The 21,983-nt window shown below is 48.0% G+C and overlaps 1 protein-coding gene across 2 annotated transcripts; it reads right to left on the bottom strand.

Annotated features, from left to right (window-relative positions):
• Positions 1-1,639: 1,639 nt before the first annotated feature.
• On the bottom strand, positions 1,640-21,787 carry aplp1 (amyloid beta (A4) precursor-like protein 1). Of its 2 annotated transcripts, none has more exons than XM_029839271.1 (16): positions 21,547-21,787; positions 9,314-9,493; positions 8,404-8,533; positions 8,003-8,115; positions 7,109-7,299; positions 6,738-7,042; positions 6,198-6,325; positions 5,870-5,944; positions 5,635-5,793; positions 5,412-5,540; positions 5,210-5,309; positions 4,951-5,118; positions 4,521-4,588; positions 4,372-4,437; positions 4,150-4,293; positions 1,640-4,039 (listed from the first exon to the last, which is right to left on the bottom strand). In XM_029839271.1, the coding sequence occupies exons 1-16, from the start codon at positions 21,610-21,612 to the stop codon at positions 3,941-3,943; spliced, it is 2,121 nt and encodes a 706-aa protein (XP_029695131.1). In that variant the 5' UTR covers positions 21,613-21,787; the 3' UTR covers positions 1,640-3,940. The 2 variants fall into 2 exon arrangements, with proteins under 2 accessions (XP_029695131.1, XP_029695130.1); XM_029839270.1 differs by having other exon boundaries at positions 1,640-4,042.
• Between the last annotated feature and the right edge of the window lie 196 nt (positions 21,788-21,983).

Genomic DNA, 21,983 nt, shown 5'->3' on the forward strand with positions numbered 1-21,983 from the left:
GACTGCTGAACGCTGCCAGAAGCTTCACGCTGTGGTGTATTTCAGTGACATCGCACCCAGGTCTGGGCGCGAGCCTCTGCTGTGGTGTTACTTACAGACACAGACCGTAGGATGAACTATGAAATCATCTGACTGTTATCACTGGACAAGCTGCCCGACGTGGTGGAATCTAAACGTGCTAATGTATGTGACACAGTCAGAGAAGCTCGTGCCTACACGGTGACCTTTGCATGGGTGGATTTTATCTGTCAGCTTGAAGGACACTGGGTTTGTGTTAAAAGCAGCGTTGGGTTCCTTTTAAATGCGGCGATGGCAGGTTTACTGATACCTTAACAGGGGAGAAGAAGCTAACAGTTGTTCGTTTTATAATGTGTCTTTGTGAGTGCGAGCAGACCGGTGGACAGTCTGACCTCAGACGCTCCTCTCAGTTGAATTAGCATAACGCTAACATTTAAATGTCAGCTTGTGCTATATGGGAAGGAGATGGGCAACACCACTTACTAAAATCAAGACTCTCACTCCGTTTCACAACACAGTCTTCGGCACCCCCGTCCCCTCCATAGATGCTGACTCATCGAGGTGTTGAGCCATGTCTATGAAATGTTCACCAGAGTGACCTTCAGTGTCCACACAGGAATAGCGGTGACCTTTGAACTCGTCAAATACGCAACACCTCTGACACATTTAATCTGCCAATAGAGGCTTTTAATGTCTGCTTGCTGAGGGGTTTCCTATCGCTCAGGTGAATGAATCAAAGTGTGACAGCGCGAGAGAAAACGTACGCTCAGCCTGCAAGGCTGGTGCCTCATCTTGTGGCGGGATGTGAGCGGCCGACTTCAGAGGAACCAGTTACGAGATGAGTGTTGTGCACTGGAGGCATGAATGAGCAACAGTCACTGTACAGCCACAGCCTTCACAGTAATTTGAGTAAAGAGAAATAGGCATGCTGTGGTTTGGAAGAACGTACACTGTGCTGGGCGAGGGGTGGGGAACGGTGACAGTGGTGCGACACTTCTCTGTAAATTGTGGGCGAGGGAGGTATGAAGGGGCCAAGCCATGGCATAGTTATTGTCTGTGCTTCTGCTAACCAGGGTTAGCCACATCTGATCAGCCTTTGATGGAGGGTCTCTGAGTCCAACACTGGCATCTGTGCTTCAAGTAAACGCGCAGAAGCGCGAACAGTCAGGTCTGGATTCATTATTATCCCACCAAGGACACGAAAGTTCACCAGTTGCTGGATTATTGAATTATCAGTTACAGCTGAAAACACCAGCGTTCCTCTGCATCCCCGTTCACATACACCTGTAGCTGAAATTCAGCCAAACGAGCCCTCTTGTGTGGCATGTCATTCAATGACATCATCGCCCAGCCCAAAAGACTTAGATTTATATATAAATATATGTATTTATATATTTTTAGAAATTGCCTCAAACTTTAAGATTTAGGTTTCTTTTTCCTAATAAATGACCTGAGACATTTTCCACATCTCTAGAGGGTTTCCCCTCCCGGTTTTGACTTTTTGCATCATTTTCCTGCAGTGTGGTTGAACTTCAGCCTTCTGCTCTTTGATTCTCTGAGACAGATTTCCATTGCTCATTTCCTGCACATTTCCAGGCGAATAAATGAGCACCAGCAGCACTTTCATGGGTCATCTGATATTTCTTTTATTACACCATTTTTAATTTTTTTTTGACATGTTTTATTTTCCTCAGATTGCTCGCAAATACAGTGAAACAACAGGGAACATCTGCCAAATTGGAACATCTGTCTTCTCATTCGTGGAGCGGGTCTTTGGAGAAACGGACGGCTCTCTCGTGGAAGCTTTCAAAGGAACTGCAGGAGTTGATGTTTGGCGTTTAGCGACCTGTACACACACTAAATCGAGTCAATTTGTTCTACTTGTGCTTAGTGCCACTCTTCTTCAAATGGGCAGAAACCGAGTCCATCTGGACGTTAGAAACTTGTCATTATTTTCTCGCACTAGCCTAAAATTACATACCTGATGAAAAGCGTGACCCTCGACCCGACTGATAGTTACATTTAAATAAAAAATACAGAATAATTACATCCAAAACACAGCGTTGTAAAAGGCAATAATGCAGCAATTAAAACCTCAAGAACGTCGTTTATATTTGTCGGGGGTGGGAAGGAAACGGATCTACAAAGAAGGCGGGAATCAGACAGAGGACGTCCATACAAATGTGATCTGCTCGGCTAACACGTCTAAATCTGCTAAATGCTGGTAAGAAACCTTCGGTGGTTTGGGAAACACAGGCAAGCTTATTCTCTATTGGTTTCAGTAATATCGTTACAAGATCGACTGACTTAAACTGTGAACATACAACGGTTTCATTCACTAACGTAACTGTACAGATTTTTACAAGGGCTAGGACCTCTTCCTTCGCCTGCGCCGCGCCGCCGCCGCCACCTGGCCCTACAGTTCACCCGCCTGACAAGGGCATCTGGAGATGAACCTCGCTCATTTCCAAGCCAAAAGGGACACGTAAATAAATCGTCCTTTGTGGGATTTTTTTTTTTCAAAGCAAAAACATTCAACACTAATGAAATAAAATACGATGTTAATGACCAGGACATAAAAGAAATCCCACCACACGGATGAGCCTAAATAGGACCAATCCCCCCCTTTTTTTAAGCATGTCATCAGGAATACGACAGGTTAAAAAGATGTCCATGGAGACGCTAAATATAACCTCTACAGAGCTCTGACATTGGTCCAACACGTGGCGCTATCGCTCCCGAGTGTGGACGGCTTTCAGAGGAACACGGACACGTGACGCGACTAGAGCTCACGCGTGCACGTGAGACCCCCTCGACGTGGGCAATGCTACAGAAAGTGATGAGACGCTCGTCGGGCGCGCGGTCTGTCTGTTGGACTCTTCAGCCGACTCGGTAACGACTGAAAAGAGGATGGAATCTCAACGTCTACCTCAAATACATTCAGAGAGAAGTTACTGTGTCGTTTGTCTTGTGCTGGTTTTTACAACAGTCCGTTTTCAATCAGCCATGTTAGGAAAAAAATGTTTCTCCTTCTCGAAACAGCACAACGTATTAGTTTTATGCATTATTCTACCACATCGATGCAAATTAATCAGAGAAATGTCTACAGCTAGGAGGACGTCGGCTCTCAGTATTTACAGTGCCCATTTTAGACGGATTCCAAAGCAAGGACGAGAACAACACAAAGAAGTACAGCAGCATCACACACCAAGTTTGTCATGCTTTCAATAAAATAATCCACTTCTGATTTTTCTGGTTTAGTATTTCTTAGGTAGCAGACGGGATGAATAAAATGAACCCTTTATCAGCTAAAATCTAGTCTGGCCTTGAATGTTTAAAAATTGAAGCCTCAACGTCTCACGCCTCCACATCTTCAGTTAATCTTAATTCTTACGGCTATTTTCCTGACCGTACGGCAGCTAATGGAGGCACCGCTCATCAGGCGTGGCCGAGTTGGCTCAAAACATAAACGAAAAAGAAAAGAAAAGACCGTTTTTTACCAAGGCTGTACGTCGAACTCGTCTACACAGATAGATTATATCGAACTGTGGTACAATGCAAACCAAGAGACCGAAAACTAAATAATATAAAGCCTTAATGGGTGGAGTGTTCAGCTTCCAGGGAGGGAGGGGGGGGGCATCTTGTCAAGTCATGCCGCTGGGACACTGGGCGGGTTGTCGAATTTTTCTGCGAGGTGAATGTTTGAGAAAGATACATTAATTACAGGCGATGACTCTCATCATTCACATTCGGGACGGGAAAGTGATGTCAGTCATTTACAATGAATTCACGATGAGCCTTCTGCTTGTTAGAGTTACTTTAGCTTTTGTGACGCACAACCAATCCAAAACCGTAAGAAAGTGTGTGAGTGGGTGGGGGGGGTGGGGTGGGTCTGGCATGACTTGTCGGCGGCCCAGATAACTCAGTTCATCTGTTCGAAGAACTTGTAGGTGGGGTTCTCGTAGCCGTGGTTTTGCATTTTGTTTAGCTGTCGTTCTTCGGGGGTCAGCATGGGGTCGACCTGCTGCGGGAAAAACGGGAGTTCGGTTACTAACGAAGAAAAAAAAAACGTAAAGGTGTAAATTGCGAATCTGCGGAATGAATTTGTGGAGGCGCTGCATGGGGTCGTACCTCCACGATGCCGTGGCTGATGGTGCCGTACGGCTTCCTGCGCACCAGCAGGAGGCTGATTACCATCACCATGGCGATCGCCACGGCCACCACCAGCAGGCCCACCATGGCGCCTCGGTTGAACGTCTCCAGGGCATCGGGTTGCTGAGGAGAGAAATGAGCGGTGAGAGCCCAGATCGGGGAAGACGTGGGGCATCGGCACGGAGCTCATTTACTTCCTACCAGTTCGTCCCGCTCGATCTCGGGGGGCTTGTTGACCACCTGCTTGAGCTCCACGGAGGTGTTGATCTAAGGGGAGAGGCGGGGAGTAAGAATCAGGAAACTACAGCACGTCAGTCTCAGTGAAAGCATCGACGCAGAGACAGCGCTACCTTTTCTTCATATTCATAAGTGGGGCCTCTCTCGGATGTGGTGTAATCGTACTCGTCCACTGAAGGCACTAGAAGAAGAAGGTTAAATTATTTTAGCGTGAGCTGACAAGATGAATCTGCAGTCGCTATAATTCCCAATTCATATTAGACTCCTATCTTTTGGGAAAAATGAGGGCAACTGCTCATTATCAACAACAGCGGCGCCTTCGTAAATAATGAGGGTCGTTTTGTGGGGTGGGATTTGTGGGTTTATGGGTAAAAATAATGCTTTTCCTTAACTAAAGAGAAGCTGTGCTCATTTATTAACAATACATTTTAGATCTCATTAGTGTTTGTCCACAGTGTATTTTTTTAAATATTCTATGATTCTGACTGATTGACAAATCCCATGATGATTAAAAAAAGCATAAATAAGCAATTGAATAAATACCAATGGGGGGAGGATAAGGCCGGTTCAGGAAGGCTTTCTCCTCTTCCTCCTCATCATCCTTCTCCTCCTCGCTCTCCGCTGGCACGAGCTCCTCGGTAGTGCGGGTCTCGGAGAAGGAGGTGGTCATGAGCTCGCTGATGTCGCCTCTCTCTGCCTTCACTAGCTCCTCTTCAGGAGACAGAGGACAGATCCACAAAATGTGTCCAGATGTCAATTAAAGAAAAAGTACGAGCCGTTTCAAGACGGTAGTTCGTCTTACGGATGTCATCGTGGAGCTCCTCGGCCAAGGAGGGGTCTTTGTAGAGCAGCGCCAGGCTCTGGTTCATCCGCTCCTCGATCACATGGAGATGCGTGTACACCTGCGGAACCCAAACATTTCATCTGTCAAGGTGAGTCATTTATGGGTTCACGGGGCTTACAGGGTCAGAGCCCCGGAGATCGGAGCGTCGGAGCTTTCTCACCTGGAATTTCATCTGCTCAGCCTTCTGGGGGTCAACGGTCACAATATGCTGGTAATGCGTGAGCGTGTGCCTGCGGTCCTTCTGCTCCACTGCCATGTATCGCTTCAGGGCCTGCAGCACGTGCTCCGGCTGCAGGACAAGGTCGGACAGAGGGCACATTCTGTGAGATTAATCCATTACGCTGCTAATCACAGCGACGCGTTTGGCTAACCTCTGGACTCACCTGAGGTGGATCGGCCTGCACTGCCGCGAGATAGTTCTCCAGGGCCAGCCGGCGGTTGTTGTTGAGTATGGCCTCCACTCGGACCAGATGGGTCTCCACCAGCCTCTGCCTCTCTCCGGCGACCTGCTCCTCCAGCGTCTGCAGCACGGACTGGAAGTGCTGGTGGGAGAAGGTGGAGTACATCTGGGTCTGCTTTTCATTCATGTGTTGATTTCATTGGTTAACAAAAAAGTACCTCATTCAGGGACTGTCGCTCTGTCTTGGGCAGGTTTTTGGATTGGTTGTCTGCTTCTGCCCATTCCTTCATGATCTGAGGCGTAAAAAGAAACTGCTTTTAGCTCACATTTAGCACACATTTTATACCAATCTCTGACTTCTGCAGCTGATATCTAAAGTAAATGTGCCTGTCAAGACGGCCAGAGGGCCACTGTGGTGGTAAGATATGTAAAACTGGGTCACATCAGCTCCCCTGTGGTTCTCGGAGTGACAGTCCACCCCCCCAACGCCTGTCCTGCCAGCAGAAACATCAAGTTGCCCCCGTCCTCGTGCAACGTGAGAGTCACCTCATTGATGCGCTTCATCCTGCGCTCTTCCAAGTCCGTCTTGGCGCGCAGGAAGTTGGCGTGCTCGGTGTCGTCCGCCGGCTTCTCGAAATAGACATCGACGCCGTCTGTGGGGCGGATTGTCGTTACTGGAGGGAAAGCAAAGGAAGCAAATGTTATCTCTGCTGAAGAGACAGTAACACATTGATGATTAGTGTCCCATGGAAAAAAAACACATCACTGGTCAGGATGAGTTTCAGGTTGCTAAACCAAAGGAAGCACAATGTTTTTCTCTGTGTCTCCTACACAGTTACTGTCAACTGTTCCATTTTCAGAGTTTCTGAGGTTACTGTGGGTGCAGATGGGTTAAGGAGTCAGAATCTGTTTGACAGACAGTATATGTAGGTCAGAGAGATCTATATTCATCTGGCAAGTGATGTTATAGAATTAAGATTCAGAAATATTAACTCTCAAATCTACTAAACCAGAGGCAAAAGGCCCATTTTCACCTGCGTTTGCTGACCAAAATCAGCTTTATAACCAGAGTTGAAGCACACTCACAGCTTTCTCCCTTCATCACCGACACAGACGTGGTGGGTTTGCTGCTCTTCTCATAGTCGTAGGAGTCCGGATAATCTGACGTCTGGTAAGGACCTGAATCAATGGGATATTCATACTCCTCTGGATCTTTAACGGCTATCGCTTCCTCTTCTTCTTCCTCCTCGTCTTCCGCCTCCTCCTCCTCAACTTCCTCCTCCTCCTCCTCTTCCTCTTCCTCCAAGACTTCGTCATCCTCCTCTTCCATGTCGGCTTCCTCCTCGTCCGTGTCGGGAGAGGGGCTGGGCGTGGGCGCTGTCACCTTGGTGCTGCAGAGAGAAATTTGTTTGAGTGTGCGGTCGACACCTACAGGAGGCCCAGCTGAACCATCTTACATGGAGGGCTGCTTTCCAGTGGTCTGCAATGAGTAGGTCTGAGCAGCGGGCACGTCCCTCTCATCTGCCTCTCCTTTGCCACTAGGGCTGCCACGGCTGGGGCAGCACACAAACTCGACCCCTCTGAAGTGGTCTCCGCATGGCAGCAGCATCCCATAGCTGTGCAGCTCCAGGCTCTCAGCAGTGCATTCCTGAGGCAGAGTCAGAATGAAAACACACACCGCGTGAGGCTAAAATCACAATTTGAATCTTATTCCAAACTGAGGTCGTGACCAATTCCAGAGAGGTCACAGGTCAGACACAAACACACACAGAGAAGGGCTTTAATGCGCAGAGTAAAAGGGTTCTTTTATTTCTGCCTTTCTACGTCTTGGCCACAGGGCAGCAATTTCCTCCCCCACTGAGGAAATCGTTCTGCAGGGTTAGGTGGGAGTCATAATCCTTCCAGTATGTCTGGAGTCTGCCCTGGGTCCCCCTCCCCCGGCTGGCTATACCTCCCCTGGGAAATATCATTGAGCATAACCACCTCAGCTGGATTCTGTCTGTGCAGAGAAGCAACAGCTCTTATTATCTCCGATGTCCGAGGTGTCTACAGCTGAGCCCAAAGACCTTTCAGAAAAAGCTGCTCCAGCTGCTTGTAGATCTGCAATTATTTTAGCCACAATCCCCAGCTTGCAAATCACAGACGAGGGTTGGAATGTAGTTTGAGCAGTAAATTGGAAACTCAGCCTTCATTCAGAGCTTTAGTCAAGGTCACATGAGTGTCGGTGCAAACAAACAACACCTTCCACTGGAGATCCCATCAAATGGGGCAGGTTGTCATCAAAACCCAAATGGCTTTTAAAACATAGAAAGCGGTGCTAACAAACACTTTTAAAAACGCTTTCTTCTCACCTGCTTTGCAATGTTGTGCCAGTATACGTAACTCTTGCACGTGTCCATCTGTTCTTGGTGGAGGAAACGGCACCGATCAGGCACCAGCAGAGCCTCGCTCACATACTCGCCATCTGCAGAGGAAATGAAGAAAAGGCCAGAGGCCGGTCTCAAACATGCAAACCAAAGCTGAGGGAAACAAGACCAACATTTATTAAGCAGATCATCCCTGAAAGGATGTTCTTCATTTTACAAATACGTTCTATATTGACTCATAGAAGACTCTAATTCACTCAACGTCCTTTTGTCATCTTATCTGCCCCCTAGTGGCTAAAGGCAGACAAAGCATCTGAAAAAATTTTCAATTTAAAATAACTATGGGGCAAAATCTGCAGGGTTTCAGTAAGGCTGGTTGGACTTACCTAAACAGCGGTAGGGCAGGACAATGAAGGGGTGCGTCTGGCAGTGCCCCCAGCCTTTCTTGCACCAGGCGTGAATGGTGACAGGTCGCTTTGACTCTTCCACGTGGGAGATAGTGAGAGCAGGATACATCTGGACAGACAGAGCATGCAGAGACGCAGATGGATGGACGGACAGAACCGAGAGGATTGAAGATGGGAGGATTAGAGAAGAGGATCAGGGATTGTTTGGGAAGGGCAGACTAAAATACGACTAACAAGGGAGAGGGGGGATATCATGCAACATAAAGTTGCAGAAGGCCTTGCAGATGCTCACATCTGCTGATTTGTGTTGAGATGTATTTGATAATTCCACAAAAACACAGAAGGGTTTTAATGAAGCGAGTACGTCGCAGGGCCAGTCTGAGTGCATGCTAAAACATTCCTGTCATGAGTGTAATGGCTTTTGTGTAAAACCCATCACGGATACATTACAGCCTGCTAATCACATTACAGTCGATTGAAGCTGCCCTCTCTGCAGCAACGATGTCCACCCTGACCTCCAGATGGCACTTGGTTACCTTTAATCGACAGGAAGAATTTGTGGAGGAGGGGGTCCATGCTGACTGCAGGATTTAAATAATTGATTGGACCGCAATAAGGAGTACATATATCAGGAGAAGTAAAGCTGGATGGCGAAATGAAATACTGAAATATTCCAATGGGAGGGGGGGGGGGGGGGCGCCATCCATTAACTATATATGTTGAATATATAGATTGATAGGACAGGTGTCAGACAACCATATTAAAGGAAGAAAGAGCATGTTAAACTGGAATCCATTCGCAAATATATTAGGTATAAATGTAGCTCAGGTCTATATGAAGAATCAAAGAAGAATTGATTAAATCTGCTTCCCCGGCACTGGGACCTTACCTCCTGACAGTAGGACAGGATTTCATTGGGGTCTTTGAAGCAGCCTTGGCGGCCCTGAGGATCCGGCTCCCACCGGCCAGTCTGGAGATTCATGTGGAGCATCTGACGGCCGCAGAACATGGCGATCTGTGGTTCGGCCAACTGAGGATCTGGTCCATTTACCTCGGTCATGGAGAGAGCCTGCAGCACGGACAAGATGGTGGCAAAAGACACACAAAAAGTTAATAAAGCAGAACCCAGCTCATTTGTGAATACGCTAATTAAACATTATTACAAGTCGAACCAGAGAAGTGGGAGTGAAGGAGAAACCAGTTCAGCATAAACCTCAAATTGTTCCCCAGAGACCTGAAGTCATTCTAAAGATGATGTTCAGAACAAAAAAGGAACAGCTGGAATGTGTAAAGCAGATTTGCAAAAGAGATCTCTTTACTCTTCGCCAGCAGAGTTCTAGGATGCTGCCGTTATTGATCATGGAGCGGTTGCCTCCGCCCGAGGACGGCCCTGGGGACCCCCGCATGGAGGAACATCTCAGAGTCAGGTGTTAATACGGGCTCATTGACCGGTGAGCCACTTCACAACATTAACACAGCGCGCAGACGGATAGAGTCCGGGAGGGAGAACATCACGGAGGGGGTTACCAGATGGCGTGAAGGGAGGATCCTCCACAATCACCACCAAGTTCGTGTTCCATTGAGCGTGTGAGTCATCACTGTTTGCAAAGAACTCTGCAGCCCTTTAAGGCTTCTCTGCATCACCGAGGCTCTGTAACACTCATAGCAGCAAACAGGCGATAATGTGCACGATCCAGCCCAGCGAGTCATCAGAAAGGCCTCTCGGTCCCCGTAGCCACTGTGTGTACAGCTGATATCCTTTCATCTGCAGTGACAGACAGAGAAACAGACCCGCTGACGATAGATGAGCCAATTAGGAGGAAGTTGCCCAAAGGAAAGAGAAAAAAAATAAAAAATGGGCCGAGTGACGCCTGATCAAAGGGAAGCCCTGCTCTGGCTGACTGGTGTTTGAAGTGTTTGAAGTTCTAATTAAAATTCATAGAGAATAAAATAAATATATATATGGAACACCCCCCCCCCTCCTTTGAGTAACTGTACAATAAACATGATCAGCCCTCAGCAGCAATTTTAATTACTCAACGAGGTTACAAAGAGGTTAACATCATAGCAGTTTTTAACAAATTACAGATCTACTTTCACACTGACCATTCCCCAAAACATATGTTCCTTTAATTAAATGAACCCAGGAATCTTTCCCACCCTCCTATCTTGCTGTTTTCAGCCTGAATCTTAGAGAAGGCAGACGGGGCCGGTGATGGTCTGCGTTAAGATATCGACTGTGCTGAATATAGCTGCTTTTATTGGTTAAGAGTATTATGGGAAAAGGGGGCGAGAGAATGCTGCTGCAGCTGCTGAGCTCATGTCTGCATAGACCTATCACTTATTTGTTACTCTGGGAAGGTCAGCGCCACGCAAAAAAAAGGAGCCATGATAAAAAAAAAAACCAACAACTTCCGGATATTGAGAAGATAACCTGGCAAATCCCCCCCTCCCCCCCATCCTGCTCTCTTATTCCACCTGCTCTTTACTACTGCATTTGCAGAAAATCAATGTCGAGCAACTGTATCACCACATTCCCACCAATCAATAGTAGTCCATCAGGAGGCTGCATCCCCGGCCTCCAGCAGCCAATCAGGGCCCAGATTAGATCTCTGTCGAATGATAAGTCTTAATAACATTTCCAGTTTTAACATGAGCCGTTGTGCTGCTATCTCCCTCCACAGCAGCAGGGCCTCCCGCTTATTTCTGACCCACTTCAGTGTCAATCGTCGTGTTCACCGTCATTGCAGGCTGTTGCGGCACCACGGCGATGATGGCGGCCCAACATGAAGTATGACAATAAATGATTTAGGTTTGTTATTGCATTTCCTCCTGAAACCACGTTTATATTTCTGGCTTTGACCCAAATATCTCATCAGTGGATGCGATCTTCCGATTCTTTCTCTGATGTCCTCAGCACGTCAAGATGGATTTACTTTTGTTTTGACTGTACTCTGATTAAGCCCAAAGCTGAGGCCATCCGCATCGACCTCAGCTACAAGTCTAGTCCTCCGTCGTACATGCTAGCATGCTAAGTTACCTTTAAGTAACCCAAACATTCAAATTGAGTTGTTTAGCCTTCCATTAGTTATTATTATACTGTTGTTGCTATGTGCTCAGCATTATCATCAGCCAGCCTGGTCTTCAGCAGCAATGTCCACCTTTTTGATTTTATCCTCATTGAATTTACTCTAAATAGGTCATGTTTTCACCACGCTTTAGAAGCGTGATGCACTTTTGTGTTCACCTGATACAGATTAAAAACCAGACAACCGTCTTCTGTTGTGATGACTCATAGCTCAGAACTGACCTTTTCTGCCTCGATTTGTTCGCTAGCTTAGCCTATTTTAAATTTACCGCTGCTGTTATAGCTGTAATTCCCTTCAAACCATCTAGACTTCCATATTAAAGCTTGTATTTTGTTGGTGATTAACAGGCGGACATCCCAGAAGCCTGGCAGCAGAGCGTACTGGATCATTAACAATGACCTGCTGATATTCAGCATTTGCTGGCTCTCTGCCCTTTCTTTGCTCCAGCAACATCACAAGGAAACTAAGTGATCCCACAGAGCCCAGAGCACACTGCTATCTGCACCAGATGTCACGGAACAACTGGCAGAAATATAATAATGGCTAATTATATTTAGACGAATATTCTTCCAGGGGAGGAAATGGTGCTGCTCAATGTTCCACTCAAACAGGAGCCAACAAACAAGCTGGGGCTCTGCAGCAATAGCAGCGACAATCATGCTGCTGGGGCTGACTTTGGGCTGGAATCCTGTCTGTTGGAACATTTACACATCCCTGCATCTTTCCCCTCTTCTAATTAAATTTTTAGCACCTGTTCCGCCCTGATGTTGCAGGATGACTTCATCCTCTGTAATGGTGCAACCTCTTTGCTTTAACAGGCCAGCTGGAGCGGCGGGCGGCTCGTTCATCATTCGTCACCTTTTACAAGTTTCTGGCAGACTGCAGCAGAGAACCAGGCTACACTATTAATCCATCACGGCCGAGACGCCCGCCTTTTAGTGGTACTTTAGCAGGGTACCGCATAGAGACCTTCCATGCAACCTTTATTTAATTATTTTAAAGACAAGAGTGAGTTATTTTTCACAATCCATTTATGTATCGGTTTGCCTTTCTCCTGCATTACATCATACCGCCTGTGTTGGATGCATACTGTTTGTCTGCATTATATTAATCTAAACAATCTTTGAGAGGCACTTCCAACACGGGTTTGATGTATGGATGGCACTAATACGTAGTGATTATCAGAGCAGTAATCTGGACAATACTGTGTAACCAATATAAACCGCTGAAGTCGGTAAATGGGACTCAGAATCATCTCAGTGAAGCTCCAAGTCAATCACGCTTCAGTCGTGTGGGCCCGTCCAGCTAGGAAGCCATAATGCGTCAATTGTACCTGTTGTTTATGGACTGACAGTAGCTGGAGAGGCAATTTGCAAAACAACCCGCAATAAGGAGTGGATTTATCCGGGCTCGGCTCCAGTAGTGCAGCAGAGCCATGTGTGCCTTGGGTGGCAGGTTGCCTGTATGTCCCAGCATAGCGTCAAGAGCAGGGAGGAGACATCAGGAGAGAGGCCAGCAGACCGCGACAGGTAGAGGAGCCCATAGGAGGCCAACGACCCAGCAGGACTGCTACACTCTGACCAAGGAGAAACAGTAGGAGAACCCAGGAAAAGACCGCCAGCAAGACGCTCGTGTGCATGTTTCTGCGGCTCCTCATCCACCGGCTGACCACTGGTGTCCTGTTCCCTTCGCAGACAAGAGCAGGTTCGCACCGAGCACATGTGACAGACGTCAAAAAGAGTCTGGAGACGCCGCAAAGAAGGTCCAGCTGCCTGCATCATCCTCCAGTGTCACCATGTTGGCAGCGGGACACTGATGGGTAGGGGGGGGTATGTGCCCCAGATTGACTGGGATCCTGGGTGTTTTTCTTTTAAATCGAAGTAGATGAAGTAGAATTTGATTGGTTAAGGCTGATTTTTACGTTTGTTGTAGTGTTTCGTTACCGTCGTGGACTATTTACATCACCCCTCTGAGAACACAAAGCCACTCACAAACAGGCGTAATTGCTGCTTGCACACACGTCTTTGTGCTTCTCGGCAACACTGATGGCTGAATAATGGGTGTCACCCTGCTCTTGGGGACCCCTCCCTCCACATGTCTCAGCTGCCCCATCTCTCACACCCCTTTTCTCTTCAGTCAGACAAAGGTGGACACTCCCCTGTTAGGCCTCTTGTCCCAGGGCAGTGCTAAATAGGCCGATAGATTTGGGTTCATTCATCACCGTAATCATGTTGCTTAATTATTCACAGGCTCCATCAGCCCCCTTCCTGGTGTGGCGTGCACTTATTAGAAAAGTAGCCTGCCAGACTCATGTGGAGTGGACCAAAAGGCAGGTTAGGGCTCCACAGCCACTCTCATTACCATTATTCTCTGAATAATGACATCATTGTAAATTCAGACGAGACTGTCTGACTGTGGTAGTGTTGCAGCGTATTAGCGCCTCCTGCTGCACACCACACAACCCCCCTCCGCCTTTTTATTACCCGCGTGTCCGAAAGTCCGACAGAAGCGTTCTGTTGCTTCGAACATCGCGACCCTCCCTAAGACGGTCCTCCATCGGTCCAGATTACGGCGGTCCAGCTGGGCACCCTGGGAGCAGATGGCTCCGTAATCACCAGGGTTCATCCAGGTCTAAAACAGCAGCCAAGACCAGCTGCAAATATTTGATTTCCTTCGAGCGTAGCTGAGAACACGGAACACGTCAGATGGCTGCACGCTGTTCTGCGACGGCAGTCATGTACTCGGAGAGGTGCACGTACACTCTGAGTGCAGCCTATATGTTCCCCGCTGCCGCCGGGGATGCATCTGCTCTCCGGTAAAGGTCCCTAATCACATAACCCTCGCAGTAAACACAGTTTGGTGATATATGGGTCTATCTGCAGAGAGGCATGCTAGGAGTCACGTGACTTACGATAAACACTACGCTACTAAATTGCTGGGAACAATCTAAGTTCCTGTCGGCGCTTCCTTTTCTTTTCTTTTTTTTAACAGCTGACTGCTCGGCACCATTTTGTGACATGAATATTGCCGAGGAAATTCAGAAAACGTTTAGCCGAACACCGAAAATGAGACAAATCGCTGTGGCCCAAACGTTGCCTGTTCTCACTGGGGCGTCAGCGATGCCACGCTGGGACGGGTTCAGGAGAACACAAGGCGTCGCCAGGCATTTTCACAGCTCCCCTTACGTCACCTCTACCAGCAGACGGGTGGGAGAACAGCAAGTGCGTAACAACGTTGCGTAAAACGCAGCCCCCTTAAATTTCACACGGCCCAAACACGAGATGATTTCATCTTCCAGCACGGCTCGGGATGAATTCCTCCCGTTGCGTAACTCTGCTGACGCGCTTCCATTGTCACATCGCAGGAAGCGGGAACACCGACATGTTTCTGTCGAACTCCGACGCCTGCAGATATTTCAAGCTACCTCGGGGGGATTGGAGGAATCAAAGGCTTAGCGGAGATTTAAGCACCGCAGGTCCATGGGAAACATCCTAATATCAACACAACTGGCACGGAGAATCTGGGATTTTCTGCAGGATTGTGACCAATGAAACGCAAACAAGCTTCTCTAAATCTGCGTTTATACCTGCTTTCGCCTGCCAATCGCAGGTTTATATTTCTATTAGCAACGGTGCTATTATAAACAGGCAGCTCCTTCTCCTGTGCGGTTTAAATCATTCATTGAACAAAAGAGGAAAAAACCTAAATAATTGAATCTACCACCTAGCTGGAGATGCATTTGTTTTTGTTGTCGGGTTGTCTGGAGGTCCCGTCCTTGAGCATGTTTAAGTAGATTAAGACAATCCGAGGCCTAAAAGGGGGCATGTTTATGTTAAAAGATGACAATAATTGATCCACTTAGGAGCAGTCTGTCTCTCTCTGCTTCCCTCACCAAACATGAGGAAACTAGCTACGGTCTGACGTCTCTTGTGCTTTCTGGCACACGGGAACATGCATCTCTGCTGCCTCTCAGGCCCGTTGTTCCGCCTTCGACTGCGTCTCCTTTGGAGCCCGGCGCCGGCGCTCCCCTCCGGGTCTGCTGTCACTCCTTTGTAGGATGCCGCATCGTTATCACGCGAGCGCTCCTCAGATCTGGGTCTGCTTCAGCTTTTTCTCCCTGTTTGAAGTAAAGCAGCTCTCTCGGGGGTAAACACTAGAAATTTCAGCTCCGTCAAGTCGTTTCATGTAATCTTGAGTCATTTGGGAGACATGTGAGTTCACATGATGCACGAATGCTCTGAGCCTTTGGATAGAACAGACATCGCCTGCCTTGTTTTTCCCCTCGGTTTCAGCGACTTTAGCGTACCGAACACTTTAAACTGAGGCGTGATTAAGAAATAACACACATCGGTAGCACAGCAATAACTCTGGGGTGGTTGAGGATGAGGATTAAAACATTAACATTTCTTTTTTTTCTCTAATTTATGCACATATGCAATATAGATCACATGTACTGGTGCGGCTCTCCAGGGAACCAGATGCGACTCATGGAAATGAGGCTTTGTCGTACGGGGCCTTATAGAAAGCATTATGCTATCATCTGCGGGGTGGTGATGTCAGCATTAAGAGGCAAACAAGCGATGAACTGGTGAATTTGAAGTCTAAATAAAGTGGTGCCGACGGTGGAGATGTGAGAGTTCATGGCCTGATTGAGTTTCATATCCTGCAGGGAGGCGATGAGGGACGACCTCATCCAGATCTCTGCATGTGCCCGTGCACGGTATCTTTGAGCCTTTTCTGCATGGTAATGAAGTTCCATGAAGCGGCGAGCGCGGTCCTGCCACATCCATCCTTTTTTGATCGGTCGTCCTCCCTTCGAACCCATAAACTCATATTTTTATGCCCTCTCTGCCACAATCTTCCCTTCAGCATCATTTGGCCACCAAGGGAGGTTGCCGTGGTAACACCGCCCACACGAGCCAGCCTACCTACCCTGTTACCGTAGCAACTGGTTCCCTACAGAATTTCAAGCATGTCACTCTCTCTCCTCATTAGACACACACACACACACACACACACACACGTTTGGTTGAGCCCAACAAATCCTTGTTTGGTGGCCTAATGGTCTGTTTGCTTTCTTTATCCCAGTAAGCTGGTGCCGTACACTCCAGTTATGCTGTATCCTTTACGGTCCTGCTGACTGAAGCGCATCAAGATGTTGGAGAACTGGTTTTGCGTCACCACAGATGAAGATCGGACTTGAAACACATCATTCTTGTCTGTCGGCTGAGTCAAAAGAGAGCTGATCTTTTCAACTGCATCACAAGTTGTCTTTCACCTTCCACTCTCAGCATAAGCTGAATAAATACATCGCCGAGTCCTTTTTCATATTTCCAGTGGCACTCTTCCACCTGCACGAGTCTCCTCTCATCATCATATCTGCGATCATGTCAGGGTGGCGTGTTCCGTCTCGCTCGAGCCGTTTCGCCGTTGTTTTACACCCTCCCGGGTCGTTCTGCAGATAATGTGTGCTGGCTGTGCAGTCTGCCAGGCTGTGCTGCAGAATCAGTCAGTAGATTAAATATTAGGGTTATCTCATTTCCTGCGGCCATCAAGTCTCTACAGACGGCCAGAGTGAAGAGAAATGGTTTAATCATTGGGATAATCTGTCAAATAAAATAACCCTTTCCGGGGCTTTGGACCACCAGTTGTGGATCCTCCTTTAATTACAAAAGGTTTTTTCTCTCTCTGAGCCGCAGCTCGACTGAGTTAAACGTATCCAGCCACGTTCAGGCGAGACCACGGTGCTCCGAAGGCGTGAGCCGACGATCAGCCAGCATCCCACGATCAAGAGCAGCCATCTTTGTTATGGCATTTGGCAACATCGTGGGTGCTATTTTAAGACTATGCAGCCTCCTTTGGAGACTCTGGGCTGCTGATCCTCCGGCGGTAACACCTGGGGGAAGGGTTTTTCTCTCAGGAGGAGCGGCAGACATGTTTGGGCATCCTTTCCAGGACCTCATCTGCAATAAATCCCCATAACGCTTTGAAAGGCACGATTATAAAACTATCAGAATTGTGCCGTAGAAAACAGCTGATCTGTTGCTGCCGTATCTGTTGTTGTTTAACACAAAAATCAGGATAAACTGCAGTGTTAGGAGAAGAAGGACAAAACTTTGAGGGTGAATTATTCAAGAACGGTCACATCGAAGGTGAAAATATGTCAGCGGCCAATTAACGCAGCGGAGACAGATTGAGCGGCCTATTATGGGAGGGGCACCGGCGGCCTGGGCAGGGACAGACGTCGGGAATTTCTTTTGTGTTAGCTGGTGAGAGACGATGAGGACAGGGAAGGGATAGGAGGGGTGATGGGGAGGCGGAGGAGGAGGAGAAGGAGAAGGGGAGAAAAAAAACAGGTATATGAATAAAAAAAAGGGCCGGTGGCAGAGAGACAAGCGAGTGCATGACAAGTGCCACAGCCTGGGTGATGAGGGAGAGCCCAGACCCTTTCATGGCGTTCAATAATTGATGCTGCTCCTGCAGTGTGCCATCTTTAGTGCTGAGCGTGGGGCTTTTCTCTGAGTTATCGGCTCCTGAATGTAAGGGTGTGACCTGAATGTGTGCCCTCATCCATCAGCACCGCCACCGCATCACTCTCCCTGCCACCTGTGTCGACACAACCGGGGGAAAGCAAAACCAATGAGCTGAGAAGAACGTCTGTTCCTGGCAGTGTCAAGATGCCTCCCGCAGAAGGTTCATACTGGCCGGCTCGGTCTCAGTTGACCCGCCTCACAGCCCACACTCTTAAATCCTCCAGCCAAGGCTGTTATGGAAATTAGATTCTGCAGCCCTGCTTTCGTACAGCCGGGAGCTCCCGCTCTGGCGTGGCGCGGGGATGGGGGGGTTTCTTTCCTTCATCTCATTTCAAGGCCACCAGTGAATACACCCTCATGACAGATATGGATCCCCAGGCCCTCCCAGCTGAGCTGCACCAGCGCTCCATTAGCATCCACTCCACCCTGAGTCCTGCAAAACACTGCATGTGTCGCACATCTCCCCCCTCGCCACCAGTGTCCCCCCGTTTCATCCCTTCAACATGGAGGACAAACGTTATCACTGTGCTGCAGATGTTTTTCAGGGAGGGGTGGGTGGGTGGTGGTGGGGGGGGGGGGGTGTCCTCAGATGGCTCTCGGTGGAGGACATTTGAGTTTTCTGAGAGGAGCCACGGCGTCAAAATAGACGTGATGATGAGGTTTCTGACCTGTGAACATGCAGATGCACCAACACTATAGTCACTTCTAGCAGACATTTACAGTAGGTTCTGCAGAACAGCAGATAAAGGCAACACTGGCAAGTTTGCAAATCCAAAGATTTCTTGTTTAAACAAACAAGAAAAATAAATCCCATCCGGGGGGGGGAGGGGGGGCAACTGTAATTTCCAGCATCTCTGCCAACGGAAAATTAGAACATTTAAAATGACCTTTCTGAACTACGCAGCAAAAACCACTGCTCCCGAACCTCCTCTCAATTTCTCAGGGACATTTGCTGCTCCCTTGCCCTCCAGCACCGGCTGCCTCTCCGCTCGTCCCAAAATGACTCTGCAGGATTTTCACCTCCTGTTTGTGCGCCACGCTTGAAAATGCTGGAAACGAAATCGGAAGCAGGCGGATAAAACTGTGACACAATATAAGTGTACGATTTCTGCCCGCTGGCACGGGGATGTATGGCAGGAAAAGCGTGCGTACAGGAATCCATTAATGGAACCAGATTATCTCTTTGCTCTGAAATTAATTGAGTGTAGAGCACGGGGGGGGGATATGCGCATGTGTGTGTGTGACAGAGGGAGATATCTGGTTCTCTTTATCCTTTTCTCCCCTTTTTAAGCAAATCCTCTTGTGTCTCCATCGTGAAAGGCAGATGGGCTTTGGGGGGGGGGGGGGCTGCATGAATGTGCGTGGCTGTGATCCAGCAGGGGTCTGCTGCTGGAGCTGTGATAGAGTTTGAAAGCACTCTGCAGCAACTCGGGAGAAACTATTTTCATCTCATTTTCAGGCACATTGCAAGCTGCATCCTATTATTCTGATCGTGCCCCCCCCCCTCTGATTGTGTCCTGTCCTCCGCAGCCTCTCAGGATCGTCGTCCTGAGTCACTGGGTTACGCTGCAGTGACACAAACAAGCGTTTTTTCCATCCTTCTACTTTCATTTTACGTTGTTTTTCTTTGCACTGAATAATCTGTGACAGGTGACAAAATGGCTGAAAAAATGTGCGAGCGCCACGAGGAGGTCGGTATTTCATGTTCACACTGAACGACGACGCGACCCTTCCCACCGCAGAAATGACGGTCGAGGATGTCGGGTTTCAAAAATTGGCTCTGCGAGACGTGAGCCCGGAAGCCTGGTGGGAAATGGAACGACTGGTGTTCCAAATTTGTTTGGCGTTAACAATTCGTGGGAATGTTGGGAGGTTTCTGAGGGATTTTGGGAACGTGACCCTGAGGCATCTCTTACGCACAAAGATAATGTGTAGACTAAATCCAAGGTGTCCTGCTGTGACTAGAGGAGGAGCAAGTCCACCTTTGCGCATAGGGACGTGTTATTACACACAAAAGACATGAAAATCACACATATTCTCTGTATGATGAATATGATGTCATCATAACATGGAAATATGATGAGTTTATTGGAGCTGAAGCCGACACACAGAGATCTTTTAATCCAAAATACTGTCTGGAAATTAAAATCCTCAAATGCTGCCACTGCTAATATGACACACGCTAGCAAATTTCAATTTAACCCAAAAAGGATGAAAAAACCAACAATGTCCAACCGTAATTTCAGCTCTTTGAATGGGTAAAAAATTAAGGGATGCTGACAGCCTTATTAAGACTAATACCAGGGTGTAATCCAGCCCTCTCACAGAGTAATCTTCAGTATAAACCTTCATAGGCAGGTCTTCTTATATGAAGCTAAAGCCTATTCCTCAGCACGTAATCCCTGTAAGGCTCTTAGAGAAGTGAAATGATTTCAGAATAAAAGGAGGGCGTCACAACTGTGGATGGTGGCTAATAAATAAACATCAGGAATTGCTCAGGAGCTTGGGGAGGCTACACAGCGATGATTCTCCAGGTGGAATATCATGACTCACCCCCCCCCCCGCCCATCCCACACACACACACACACACACACCTATTCCATGTTCACAGGCATTCTCCACGCACTCTCCGCTCCAATCCGAGCCGCTCTCACATCGAGGGGATAATGGACGACTGAAAGGGTGCTGTGGGATCTGAAAGGTCGAGGCCATCAAACTGCGCACGTCCTGCAAATGGTGGCGAGGAAGGAGGGAAGGTGGGAGCAGGTGGCGGCCCATTGATCCCGACTGGCGTTCAGATTGTGTCATCTACCTCTGATGACGGTGACAGATCACAATACAGTGACCTGAATCCCAAACTGGCGATGGATGCACAATGATATATGAAAGTCAAGCCCACATCTGTACACACACACACACACACACACACACACACACACACACACACACACACACATATATATATAACTGAAACCAAAACCAAATCCTTTGACTGGCCATTCATGGGAAACAGCCTGCTCCAGAGCTGCAGCGCTCCTCTTTAAGGGGATTTCTTCAAGCCCTGTTGGGACGCGACGAGCTGGGATTTGTTCTCCATCCCAGCACCGAGCGAGGCATTTTCACGCCCGATGCAGGCCCAGACTTGACGCAGCGAGCCCAAAATCACGATCACAAACTCTTAATGAAGCCTCTGGTGCGCACGATCCGTATGTGTTCGCAGATATGCGTCCCAGCCGTCCTGTGCCATCACTGCCTTTATGACGAGGATGCGTGCGATGACTTTTAGTTGTCAAAGGACACAGCTGGATCATGCATTTGCAAAAAATAAAGCTGCCCCGAACATGGATAGATGTCAGCGACATGGAGATGGGGTAGGAAAACAGCTGGGCTCCATCAGCCAGTCAAATACGGGTTTTCCCCCTAAATGTACATTTCTTAGATATTCAGATCGAGCAGAACACCATTGCGCCATTGCCGCTGACGCATGGTGTCGTTCTTACCTCGACGTTCTTCCACACGCAGCAGGACAATAAAGCCAATAATATGGGGATTTCGGTATGTTCCATTTTCTCGCCTTATTATTTCGAGTCTCTGAATAAATGAGTTGCTACAATGAAATAAACTGACTCCAGCAAACGCTACGTTGTTACATCAGCTTCAGTGATTGACGGAGCGTTCCTGCGATATCTCCTGCGTCTGCGTCCTGCTCGCTGTTTTCTGTGGATGAAGTCTGGCAGGACCAAGCCCTGTTTCTGCAGCTATTTTCATGCACTTCGCTCATCGCTTCCTCGCTGTGGCTTAGCGAAGAGCGACACCTGGTGTCAAGATGCTCTGATTACAGAGGAAGGACGGCGATGATTTTGCGTTTCACGACTCTCTGTATGCATAGATTTTTTTTAATTTTAAGTTTATAAATTGCCCAAAGCAATAACAAAAC

Source organism: Takifugu rubripes, chromosome 7 (genome assembly GCF_901000725.2).
Source record: "Takifugu rubripes chromosome 7, fTakRub1.2, whole genome shotgun sequence".
Lineage (NCBI taxonomy): Eukaryota > Metazoa > Chordata > Actinopteri > Tetraodontiformes > Tetraodontidae > Takifugu > Takifugu rubripes.

Excerpts from the sequence above, each read along its gene's own strand:
- aplp1 (XM_029839270.1), bottom strand. The coding sequence starts at position 21,612 with ATGGAACATACCGAAATCCCCATATTATTGGCTTTATTGTCCTGCTGC. Across the intron at positions 9,494-21,546 it reads GCGTGTGGAAGAACGTCGAG|GCTCTCTCCATGACCGAGGT; the intron begins GTAAGAACGACA and ends TCCGTGCTGCAG. Across the intron at positions 7,300-8,002 it reads GGCACAACATTGCAAAGCAG|GAATGCACTGCTGAGAGCCT; the intron begins GTGAGAAGAAAG and ends ACTCTGCCTCAG.